At 39.3% G+C, this 13,215-nt stretch overlaps 1 protein-coding gene across 1 annotated transcript in view; it reads right to left on the reverse strand.

The window, feature by feature from the left end:
- Positions 1-12,898, reverse strand: part of LOC104289470 (putative methyltransferase KIAA1456) — a 17,655-nt gene extending 4,757 nt beyond the window's left edge. Inside the window, 3 exon segments of the mRNA XM_009888421.1 lie at positions 10,096-10,221; positions 10,224-10,268; positions 12,745-12,898. Of these exon segments, the coding sequence (XP_009886723.1) occupies positions 10,096-10,221; positions 10,224-10,268; positions 12,745-12,898 (325 nt within the window).
- Positions 12,899-13,215: the final 317 nt, after the last annotated feature.

The raw sequence follows: 13,215 nt of genomic DNA on the forward strand, positions 1-13,215 counted from the left end.
TCTCTTCACTAATTTGATATCATTTGTGGGTTCCAGGATGCTATCCCCTTCTCCCTCAGGAACAGTACGATGTATACACTTCTTTCATGATACTTTCATGATGATACTCTTTTTTCTTAGTTGAAGAGCCCTAGCCCAATAATCTATCCTCATACATAAACAATTTGTACCTTTGATCATTATAAGGACCTTTACTAGTTCATCTATACCCTTCCAGAGATGGAGAAAACCTGAATTACATGCAGTATTCGAGATACGGATGCAGCAGGTATCTGTCTTCTACCATTCTTCTGGATTTTCATTTTCGCTTTTAATATTTGAATACTTTTTTGATCAGGTTTGAATGCTTAGCTAATATTTTTCAGGACAATGAAAATGAGTCCCATAATGACTTCACTATCTTTTTTCTGAACAAGAATAGAGGGTACTGCTGTGCCTGTACACTTCGCTATTTTTTTCTGTGCACATTACCTAGCATTTATCCACGAGTAATTTTCTGCAATTTTGCACCCAGTCATTAGTTTCATATGAGAATTTTTTTGCAACTCTTCGCAAAACTGAATAACTCTATGTCACCAGCAATCTTTATCACTAGCCTATTCATTCCATTTGTAATTATAAATCACATAGGAACTTGTTGAACAGCCGCCTTTTTACAGGTGCCATGCAGCTACACTAAGCATTCGACATCGAGTCTTTCAGCACTTTCCACACTCATCTGCCAGCGTTTTACCCTTCTGGCTTTCCCTTTCCCTTTTCCTTATGAGTTTCTTCCTTTCTGGTAGTAAACTTTTATGCAGCATTTTTTACAGCATTTTTGTTCCTAGCAGGAGGTTCGATTACGGTCACATTACAGGCAGTGAGACAATGTGGTTCTTGCACAATTACTTATTGATGTGGGCCTCACGCACCGTTTCAGACTAATAGGAGTTCTTTCCCTTTTGTGGGTTCTCAGATTAATCTTTCCAAGAGGCTTCGTGCCCCTGTGTATCATTTACACAACCTACATATGGATAATTGCAGTTTCTCAATATTGTGTTTTCTGCCCTCACAGCCCTCGCAATCTCTCTTAATAATCTGCGGTCATTTTCCCCAAGTTTATCAGAGAGTTACCTATACATCCTTATTATTACACTGCTCTTCTCTGTAGCTGTCTACCTACCATCGTTTCCTCCAGAAGTTTATCCTCATGCTTTTTTCCACAGAAGAATATTCAAAGCTTTTTAGCTGTTATGCAACCCTTGTAATAAAAGCTAGAAAAAACCCTGTAGGTTCACTACAAAAAGGGCTTTAATGAATATTCTATCATTATCATACTAACCAACACCATGCCATGGTGATGAGAACACATTCAATTTTTCAAACATCCAAACAAACCATTGCAAAAAAGAAATCTAAGCACAAAAATATTTGTTTGGGGTGAGCACAGATATTTGTCCAAAATGCCTGACAGCTCTTTGCAGCAGCAAGGCCCTGCTTCATGGATTAACAGTTGTTATAAATCAAGCATTCCTCTTCATTTTGGCCATACATTCCCCTAGCATTTACTGGAAGTCAATCCAAATTAATTTTGTGCCATGTACTGCTCATTCCCACCACTTCTGTTTAAATTGGAGACTGAAAGGTTTTCAGTAACTGCAAAATATGTAATGCAATTTTAGATTTCAAAGGGAGGGGGTGAGGAGGAAAGGAGAACATTTCAAAGATTCTTCTCTTCTTCATTTCATAAGAATATAATTAATTGCTCCTTCTCTTAATTTAATACTGTGACTAATCCTACTAAAAGGGATTATTTAGAACAAGAAGACAATGCAAGATACATTTTGGTGTCATTCTGCTGTCTTCAGAGAACAAAACTGAAAGCATCAACAACTTCGAATTTTTTTTTTAGAAGTCATTTTCAAAATGAATATTTTAGGTCAGTGATTCAATTTAAACCCTGTTAAATGGCAAAAAGAAATCTGTGTAATCAGAAATTGCTTTTCTCTGTCAAATTTCTTTACTGAGATTAAATCCCTCCAGAGACATTTGGAAAGTATTTAAGGATCACAGAATCTTTATCTCGGAGACTCTTTTGTATATATAGTGTATACACTTCAGATGTCACTTTATCTCTGTCAGCTCTAATAATAGGAACAAACGGAACATATATAGAAGGCATGATTCTAAGTTAAATATTATTTTATGCTCTTCATTATGGTGCTATCAAAAATAAAAAGGGGAGGAAAAATACTAATATACCAAAGAATTATTTAAAAGAATTACTGAGTAAACTTCAAATAGTGTTTCCATTAAGAACTTTTTCCTATTAAAAATGTAACTCATTAATTACTTAGGTTGGAAAATTTGTTCCTTCTTTAATTTTCCCACATTTGCGGTTAGCATTAGCAAATGAGGATGCTGCCTTTATAAAAATCATTATAATTATGAAATTTAATTAACTTATTAAAGCCTTGATTCAGGAATATAATTATATGCTGTATTTTAAGCTTTTGGAAGCTACACTGGTTTCAGTGGGATTACTTCTGTGTTTATATTAAAGACAATTCTGAAATGCTTGTCACAGCAGCATAGAAGTGGGGACACCTATAGCTAAAACTGGCAAAAGAGGGTAATAAAATAAGGTCAGGTGGAGCAGCTCTCTTCAAGCCATTCCCCTGCTTTGCTTCGTGCCATCCTCGAGGCGCCTGCTCCGAGCCTGAATTACTCCTCCCCTCTTCCCACCTAGAGCAGCAGGGCTCTGCCTGGAGCTGCTGCCCCAGTCTCACCAGCTGCAGAACCTCTGGGGTTCACCCGGTGGGCTCTCAGAACCAGCTCTGTCTGCTCTCAAAGACCATTTAATCTTGCTCGTACACTTTATATTAGTCACTGCGTACAGAGGAAACAATGCAGGCAGCTGCCGTCTATCCTTCCCTCCCGGCTGTGCTCCTACGTGCTGGGCTACAGGATTAGGCTCCTCTTCCACCTCTCTCTGGCTTTTTGGCTACAGGTTCCAAGGTATGGTTGTGGTTTTCTCCACCCGGCACAGAGGGGTGTTTGAGGACTAGGGCAAGTCCCCAGGTGTTGGAAATGTGGGTTTGACCCCCCCGCCGGCAGAGGAAAGAGATGAACGGGGCTCTCTCACTTTCTGGGTGAGTGCCCTGAGGACTCGGCTGCACTGGAAAGAGAAAAAAAGCAAAATCTCTGCAATGCTCTGTTAAACACCAACCCCAAAAGAGTCTTTGGCACTAGGGATCTCTATTTAGTGAAAAAGGTTTAAATGCGCACCCAGCTCAGGTGCCTGAATGCCATTCTGGATCTATTCTGGGTCTCAATGTCTTACTCGGCAGGAGAATAAGCTTTTTGTAGTACAGAGTGAAACCTCCGTGCTTGGGAGCCTGCTGTTGGGTGACGGCACAAACCTGCCAAAACCATCACGTGGCAGCTGCTCAGCCATCCCTCCTTCCAAAACCATGGCCGCGTTGCTCTGCTCCCTGAGAGAGCAGAAGACAACAGCTGTACAAGAGCAAGTTATGCAGCCGGTGAGAAGCTGTCACCTCTTTTAATGACACCCAACAGCCGGTCAAGACCTTCCAACCAGGTAACATGTTGTTAAGGACATGTGGGTGAGATTTAAAACAGATATACTGTCAACATGATGACAGTGATAAGACCAGAGATAGCCGACTGTGGTCTAAAATAAATTATTACATTTAAAAATGCTGAGCAGGATGCTGGCTGCTACTTTGAAAATTAAACTAAATATAAGGGTATATTTGGAGTTTTGCACCACTTCTGCACTCCAGTAACTTGGAGCAATAGAAGGGACCATAAGATGCAGAGCTGATTCTGTTGTGATGCATGTTTTTCTAAGAAATAAGAAAGAAGAAGTCAAGTTTTCTGACCTGACCCCATCCTGAGATACCTATGTATCATCCACTGAAAATAAACAGGATATTTTTGATAAATTGGTTATAACTTGCATGAAAATATGAACGCTAGGAACACAAAGCTTCTGGTTTAATTGAGATAGAAATCAAGCTCCTCGCTGTTAGTGAGAATTGCACAGATAGACAACGCTGTCAGTGGGCAAGACCAGTGAGAGCAACTGCGTGAACGACAGATAAAGCTTGCAGGTGTTAACCACAGGCTCAGCCTCTAAGAATTTGTGATTACTGTCTTAGCAATAACTGTATTATTTGCTTTAAATAAAACGCTAACAGTGGTGAGACCAAAGCTGAACTCAGGGCTCGCAGATGTCTCAGAACAAGCACAGGTCCTCTGTGGGTGGCCTTCTCAAAACCAGAAAATCCCACTATGGGTGTTATTTCTCCTCTGACTCCAAGATCTCTTGCGATATTCAGACTTTGTAAGCACTTTGCACCTCTGACCACCATCAGGGAGGAGGTTCACCCCTGTGCGAGGAGCTGTATTAATGGTAGGTAGCAACTGGTTATAGGAAAGTTAATGGATTTTTCTTAAAAATGCCAGGTGGCCATTAAAATAGATGTAGCAAAATAGAGGTTGTTCATTTGCCAGCTCCAAGGTAGAATTAAACATTTGCCTCCAATGTGACCCAAACTGGTCTAACCTCTTAAAAGCTTTTTAATATCTGAGGTAAATAACCTTTGCTGCAGGGTAAGATGATTATTTTTTTTCTTCCTGTGTCAAATAAAGATCAGCTTTCTCTAAAAATCATTTACGTGTTTGAAGACTATTATGTTTCCTTCAGTCTTTTATTTTTTTACTTTGTTGACTAGCCAAACCCAATTTCTTCAGCTTCCTCTAATAATTCAGATTTTCCAAACATCAGTTATTTTAAATGTCTCCATATTGACTGCAAACTTTGTAAGGCATTGTTCCCAAAAGCAGATATGATATTCCACCTAGGATCTCAAAAGTACCAAGTGCAGGAGGGTAACTCATTCTTCTGCCTTCCACGAAACTGCTGTCACCATACCCCAGACAGGTATTTGCCAGATTTTGTAACAGTATGACACTACTTGCACATATTCGGCTTGTGGTCCATCTTGCCTGGCCATTCTCCCTTTGTCCATGGAATGTTTTCTTCCCAACCATCCCTCTTGATGCTTTCTTTATCTCTTCTTAATGATTTCAGACAACCCTCCATTATTTGGACGTCAAATCCCATCTTCCAAAATAATTCCAACTTTTCCTACATAGGAGCCCTTCACAAATTGTTCATTACGCTCTCTAGCCTGCCATCAAAGATATTAATTAAAAATTTGCATAGAAACAGATGTAGGGTGGGTCCCAAGAGCATCCCATTTGAAATATGTTCTGACTGGACAGTGAACGACTGATTCATTTTGAGAATGATTTTTTTTGCATATTCTTAGCTCTATTTATTAGTTTACTTGCAACAATGACATGAAAGTCAAGATATATCATGTCTTCTCCTGCTATGCTGTCTATTGGGATGATTACCCTGTCAAAGCCAGAAAGCAGATTGGCTTGCTCCTGACAAAGACATGTCGACTGCTTCCCATTACATTAGTATTCTGTAGGTTTAAATAATTTATTCTATTTAAATTAGATTATTTAAATTATTTATTCCAGTAGCCTTGCATAATTCTAAGTTAGGCTGGCTCCCTCTTGCTGTCCTTTCTCTTTTGGAAATACGTATTTGCTTTTCTTCACTTGTTGGAGATCTTAAAGATAATCTGATAGTTCACAGTAGTTTAAGATAAATTTCATGATTTCCTAACAATTTGTGCAACTTAATTTATCTAAATATTCTTTAAGACATTATTTTCTTTTTATAGTTTAAACTCCTGTCCTCTGGTTAAAACTCTACTAACTTATTGATGACTACTGTTAACCAAAGAAAAATGCAACTTCTCCTGTCATCTGTTGTTTGCTCTTCTTCCTTTTTGCTTTCCTCTTACTTTGTGTGCACTTGTAAAACCTTTTCCTAGTTCTAATTCATGTTATGCTGTAGTCATCCTGACTTTGGTTCTTCACACCATCCCTTATAATTATTGATAGTCACATTTTTTTATTATTTATTTTCAATTTCTATGGCATTAAAGAGTTCCTGATGCTGTCATACCAGACCTTGTTATACTTTGATTTCCACTGGGACAGGTTGCTTGTTGTGCCTTTGATATTGCTTCTTTTAGGGAATATAATTTTCTGACCACAGTGCCTTTTTGTTGGAAAAAAGTTAAAAAACTGTTAGAATGTAATCCAGATTGATCCTTAGGAAAAAGAGAATTTAGGAGAACTGGCAGGTAGTGATGATGTACCTATCTGACAAAACTCAGTATTATGCAGAAGTAACCAAGGTTCCACAGAGATATGAGGTTTCTTTATGGGGTAAAGAAACTATGTCATGATGGCATTGCAATGTTGTGTCCATATTAATTGGCACAATGGTGCAATATAACTACACTGATATGATCTGATACTAACACTTGGTTTCCTCTTGCTCAGCGTTTCATTGAATTTTACCATAAAGACAGAACCTTATACAGTAAGGAAACTCTTCTGGACCTTTTATTTGGACTTCTTTTTTTTTCCCCTAGGAGACTCTTCCACCTTGTAAACTTCAAGAGTTATACTATTTGCAATTATGCAGACCATTTTCTCAGACAGTGTAAATTAGAGGACCAGACAGGTTTACATCCCTTAGGTTCCCCTCACTTTCTCTCCTAAATTACCACATGACTAAAAGATCACAGATTAAAGCAAAGTTAATTTTCACATATTGGTATTAACACCAAGGAAAGCCATTTGATGCTCTTTACTCCGGGAACCCTTTTTTTCCCAGTGGGATGAAGAGTCTGATCAGATATTTCAGTAATATAAAATAACTAACTTCAGTATCTGAGTTCTAATAGGAGAAGAAAATGCGGTCTTCACCTTTGCATTTGGAGGAAAGAAATTACTTATCTAAATTAATAGAAAAAGCTTCTTATCCCTTGCCCATCACAGAGTCCAAGAGCTCAGCATACACAAGATTTTATTAACACACAACATGACTTTTCCACATAAAGAAGAAAGCCCCTTTGACAGAGGTAAAGCCATGCTAAAAAATCAGTCCTGCATTATGATTTGGAACAATTCCTTAGCCAAAGTAGAAATGCGAGTGCCACTCCTCTTTTCATTACTGCAAGTGGCAGAAATCCTACTTATTTCAATAACACAGGAATGGCTTCATCATGCTAACAATAACAAAGCCATCGGTATATGTCAAAGGGGATGATTTCCGTTGTTTGGTGATATTAAATCTCAAATAAGATTATGCTATGAATACACTGAGAAAGTGAGTACGATTTCTTTCTTAAGACAGTGAAAACATTGTGGAATGAATTGCATATTTGCAGGGCAAATTTCTCTCCTTGAACAGAAACTTAAGCATTTGAAAGCAGCACATGCTAAACTTTTGCTGGTATATCGTGTCTAGATTTGTTTCTTGTTAGTATAGGTTATTCCATTTATGGAACTGGCAAGAATCCTTCATTAGATATGCATATGCAATAGGTGTTGAGTACAGGGAGAAATCATCAAGTTAGGCTTGACACTCCTCTTCTGCCAATATTTCCTACTACAGACCTGGATTTAGAACACCTACAGAAGTTTCTTGCCTCCTTTGACAATCTCCTGAAGATGAACAGAACACATGCTTATCCCAACTATAGTATACATGTATCATACTAGTATTATACTGTATACTAGTATATATAATAATTCAACATATTATTTGAATCTTTATAATGCATCTGAACCTTTTTTTTTTTTTTTTGTCAATAGTCAGGAAACACAACCATTACTATAGTTCATGCATGATCTGTGATGGCAAAGGCTGTAACAGAAATAACTTTGTAATTTGTGGCCATATTACAGTGCTGAAAGGGCCACAGTCCACAACCATGCAGTTCTACCTGTTGTCCGGTGTCCTCCTGGATTCCTCACCGATTCTAACTTCTCACACAGCAGCCGTGCAAATGGGGATTTAAGCTTGCTGTGGATGGGAAGGTGTGTGGAAGGTCTGTAGTTCTGCATCTCCAGCAGCAACCCCAGCTCAGCTACACTGATTTCTATAGACTGTTCTACAGAAGTACTCCTGGGGCACAAACTCGTTTGAGTCAGACAACTTCTGAACATTGCTACATACCCTTTTCAATAAATCCGGCTTGTCCTTCGCTTCCTTACCCTGGATTTCCAGAGAATGCCAAATCGCCTTTGGGCACACGATGGTTGTTACCCTATATGGGCAAAGGATGTAGAAACCCAATAACAAGGACCGTTAGCTATTGGTCATGTTTCTTAAATCATGACTGAAATATTTTCAGACAGTGTAGCTGAGCACGGTCCACAGCCCCGTACAATAGTAGAATCATAGAATCATAGAATGGCTTAGGTTGGAAAGGACCTTGAAGATCATCGAGTTCCAACGTCCCTGCCATAGGCAGGGACACCTCCCACTAGACCAGGTTGCCCAAGGCCATGTCCAGCCTGGCCTTGAACACCTCCAGGGATGGGGCCTCAACAACTTCTCTGGGCAACCTGTTCCAAGACCTTACCACCCTTAAAGTGAGAAACTTCTTCCTAATGTTTAATCTAAACCTGCCCTCTTCCAGTTTATAGCCATTCCTCCTCGTCCTCTCACTACAAGCCCTAGTAAAAAGTCCTTCCCCAGCTCTCCTGTAGGTCCCCTTTAGGTACGGGAAGGCCGCAATAAGATCTCCCCGGAGCCTTCTCTTCTCCAGGCTGAACAGCCCCAGCTCTCTCAGCCTCTCCTCATAGGAGAGGTGCTCCAGCCCTCGGATCATCGCTCCAGCCCTCAGATCATCATCATGATGATGAGGTACCAGTAACAGTAATGCAATCTCAAATTTCCATCAAATGTCAATTTATATGACGTGGCCCTTGACTTGAAAAGTAACATCCTTCAGGGATTAAAGAAAGGCCACACAAGACACGGAGAAGATGCTGTGTAAGGCTACTCACCAACTTCAAGAGATGTGAGATATTAACATTTCACTTTGATTTAACGACTTAGAGCCCTTCACACCCCTTTTGTTGAGAAAAGGAATATCAACTTTGCTGAGCACTGTAATTTGTTTTGTTTGCAGTATTGTCCAACTTTTAATCAGTACAAGCTTAATACCTAACTTTTAAAAGGTCGTCGAGTAATTTCAAGGCCCCCAAAACAAAAGAACATGGAAAACTTACAAAAGAAAAAAGTAAAGGCTAAAGCTACCATTGAATGTCTGCTTTAAAAGTGGCAAAGACAGGCAGTTCCTCCATCATTAAGTTACACTGCAAAGGGCAACTAAACAATAAGCAAAAATCTTAGGACAAATGAAATCTGAGGTTATTTGATGAACACTTTAAGGCAGCAGTGCCACTGAACCAAGAACTTCTGCTTGCTTTGTCATCAGCTCCTTGTTCTTTCTTTGCATTATCCCCTGCTCTTGCTGAAACAGGCCTCTCTGTGTGAAGCAATGGGTAACTGATTTGGATAAAAACAACCTTTCTTTTTGGTGGTTACTTTTCAGCCGGATCAGTGTCATGGTCATCCTCATCAGCCAAAAAATTACTGTGTTGGCCAACAAACCGTGGAGCATGGGAGTAAAGAACAGCATTTGAAGAGGCGCAGAAGGATTTAATACTGAGCTTTGAATATGCCCAGTCTTCCTAAGCAAGGTTTGTTGTATTTTTCTCCTGATAGAGCCAACATTTTAAATTCCTGCCATGTAATAAGGCAAAAATAAGGCTTTCCTTTCCTGTTTTGCACATTGTACTTTAGTTGTTCTTGGACCAAAATAAAACAGTTCACTGTGTGACTTACCCATTTTGCAGTTTTTCACTGAGTTTATATATAATAATATACATATATATAATAGGTGTGTATATATATGTACAATAATAGATTATATTAATATACATATATACCAAATGTGTGTATAATATATATACACATATATATAATAATACACATTTCTTGTGTTAGTATAGATTTACCTCATCTACAAAACCCAAAGTATTCTGCTGGTCACTGAAAAAAGCCCCAAGCCTAGAAGGGGCTAAATGCTTTAGACCCTTTAAAGGTCTGACCTATGGGCACTGGCAGCACGCAGAACTTACCAGCAATGGACAGGACAGCATCAAAGCGCTCACTTTGATAAGGCAGACAGAGGCTATGGCATACCATTACTTCATGGCCTTCATTTCGTGCTGATTCCACCAATGGGAAACAGCAGTTGCAACCAGTTTATAGACTTGACAATTTATGTGAAGGTATTTGCCATTTCCGTAGCCTGAAGAAATAACAAGGAGAAGAAAGAAAGGCGGACATTTGGTGTCTGTACAAGAGAAAATGTATTCCTGACATAAGCCATGATATATGCCCTTGACTGGCCTAATAGCTTGAAATTCTCCACCCATTTTAAGGGAGATGATACAATTGCAGTGGAATTCAGGTTATTTTTTACCATCACAGTACAATGAGCACAGACTGCTCCTTTCTGTCTAGCGGGCTCGCTGCTGCGTGACAGGAGGTGTTCAAGTAGGATTGCTAGAGAGCATTTACCTTGGCTTTCCCACCGCATATAGAATCAAAAATATTTATGGTAATGATGTTACTGCAATTCTACTTGTAATAGACTCAAAACGCTAAGTGAAAGCATCATGTAGTGGGAGCACAGCACTGAATTATTCCTGTGTATTGAAATGCTGATAGACAAACTAGACTGCTAAGTAATTAAGTCACTATTAGACCAAACCATTAAATCCATTGTTTGCTGTTTTAACTGCTGCTAATTGCTGTCACCATGACAACAGTGGAGTTTCTTTTTCTGGTATCTCCATGCAGTTTCCTTTTCATAATGGAGCCTGCGACAGGGAAATTTACATCTTCCCAAATTGAAATACTTCTGGTGTTTAAATGAAGGCAGACATCTTTACATAAGAACGATTTTAATGTGAGCAGTAAAACGGATCTTATCTAAATTTTTGATAATTTGTTTGCAGAATTATCTGGATCTTAACACAAAGTGCATTTTAAAGTAGATTATTGATTTTGAAAACTTGCCTTCTCACTTGCATCATAAAAATCACAGTTCAAATTAAAATCAGGGAGGTAAATGCATTGGACTAACATAATACCCTGTACCTTGTGCAGACCTTAGTTTGTATCCTGTTTATGGCTACACTTACATCAAACACTAAGCTTGGGTCAGAGCCCAGATTTTATCTCTAATTCATTTAAAAAAAAAAGTTATTTTTGAGTCTTTGAAATATTTAAGTCCCTATATTTAGGTTACAGCCATCCCATAGTATGTGTTCTGAAACCCTATGTTCAGTAAGGAGCCTCCCAGCCCCATCAGTCGGTTGTGCCGTTTGAATGGGAGATGAATCATCACTGAGCTGCAGATAGAAGTCTGCTTCTAACTACTTGTCTAATATTAACTGCTGACCTCTTCTCCTGGGAAGGAAAGAAAGATATCCAGAGAAAAGGTGGAGCACTCTCCGTCCTTCCCATGCCTGACCTCAGCACCAGCTGAGACGAGGTGCTGTGCAATGGTGCCAGCACTTGGCTAATATTGGACTCTATTTTCCAAGAAGAATGAGCAGAAAGAGGACTACCCTGGAGCTCTGACTGGAAGGGAACTCCAGGACTCTTTCTGGTTTTCACTTTTGGAGGGAAAGGCTCCAGTATAAGCCAAACAACAGCTACTAAAAACATTTCCTCTAATCCGACCCCATAGGCTCTTTCCCAGGGATGGAGGTGCAGAGGAGAGCCCTGGAAGTAGACTCCTCTCCAGGGCTGTGGCACCGCTCTTGGCAACTGTGTTTCACATGAAACTCATCTCTGGCCACAGACACCACAAGAACATGCCAGCAGCCTCCGCAGGCCAAAGCCCAGGAGCCAAGTCCGAGCTTAAATTACTGCATTAATCAAGTCCAAAGTCTGTGACATCAGTAAAAATTCAATGAACTGGTTCTTTGTACCTGTTTTATTTGTTCACATTGAAAACATTGCAAAATCTGCCAAGATATGGTAGGAATATAGTTCCCAGCGTTTAGACTGTGATAAACTGGGAAAAGTATATGGTAAAGATTGAATGACACCCAAAAAGATTGTGTGATTAGCCCAACCCTCAGTAATTTTTCCCTTTCACAGCAGTTCCCATGCTACAGTGGGGAGACTACACATATGTGTTGCTGGAAAGGATTACAAGTCCAAAAAGCTATTCAGAAGTCTAGCCTAAATGTGTAGAAATGACGAATTAATGCCCAGATCTCAATCAGGCAACCAGCACGTATCCATTTCTGGTGCAGGGGCTGAAGCCAGTACAGAGGCTTCCCTCCTACCATTTAGGCATTTTCAAACCTTTGGGGAATTAAAAGCTGTCACACATTGTTCCCCAAAGCACTCAGAACAGTGTCATGATACTTGTTTCAAATTGGCCACACACAATACATGTTGTAAGAGCTAAACAAAATTTCAAATTCCAGAATTATCATACCAATACACAACATTATATCCACTAATGACATCTTAATATATTCAGCTTCATTTTAGTGCTTCAGTTTAGTTGACCTACTGGATACTGGGAAAAGTCAAATTTCTTCATATACCTATGAGTGAAGCAAAGTAGGAGGCAAATTTGATAGTCAGCCTGGCCATTTTGATTCCCAAGTTTGATCCCAAACTCTTATGCCACAAATATTGCTTGATAGAGAGAACATACTTAAACTGTCATTAGCAATGGGATATACAATCCCAGTCACAAATATCAGCAATCAGGCTGCCTGGTTCCTGCTCTGAAATGAACTGCTGCACCTTTGGCCACGTCTTGTAGTGCACATCATTGAAGGAAGGAGCAAATTTCTCATATACGTTATGAATGTGGTCCCTCTCGAGTTGGCTTGCCTCCTTCTCCATCACAACCAAGGCTAAGCTGACTCACCGAAGGCAGTGCAACCATCCTAGAGAAAGGGAAGGGCGAAAAACAAGTGCTGAAACTCCTGTTACCGAAGTACATTTCCTTAAGTTAAGCAGTATGACATTGTTTATTTAGGAAATAGTATTTCCAAATATTATGTTGCCATTAAAGAGAAATTGCTGAGGCTTTTAAAGGAAGAAAGATCATCTATTTTATGATTTTATATAGTATATTGTTTTCTTACATAAATCTGAAAGGAATATTATGACCTACCACTCAATGTTTATTAACTTGTTTATATTGTTATACTTTGGAA

This window comes from Charadrius vociferus, unplaced genomic scaffold, assembly GCF_000708025.1.
Source record: "Charadrius vociferus isolate BGI_N301 unplaced genomic scaffold, ASM70802v2 scaffold16, whole genome shotgun sequence".
Taxonomy (NCBI): Eukaryota; Metazoa; Chordata; class Aves; order Charadriiformes; family Charadriidae; genus Charadrius; species Charadrius vociferus.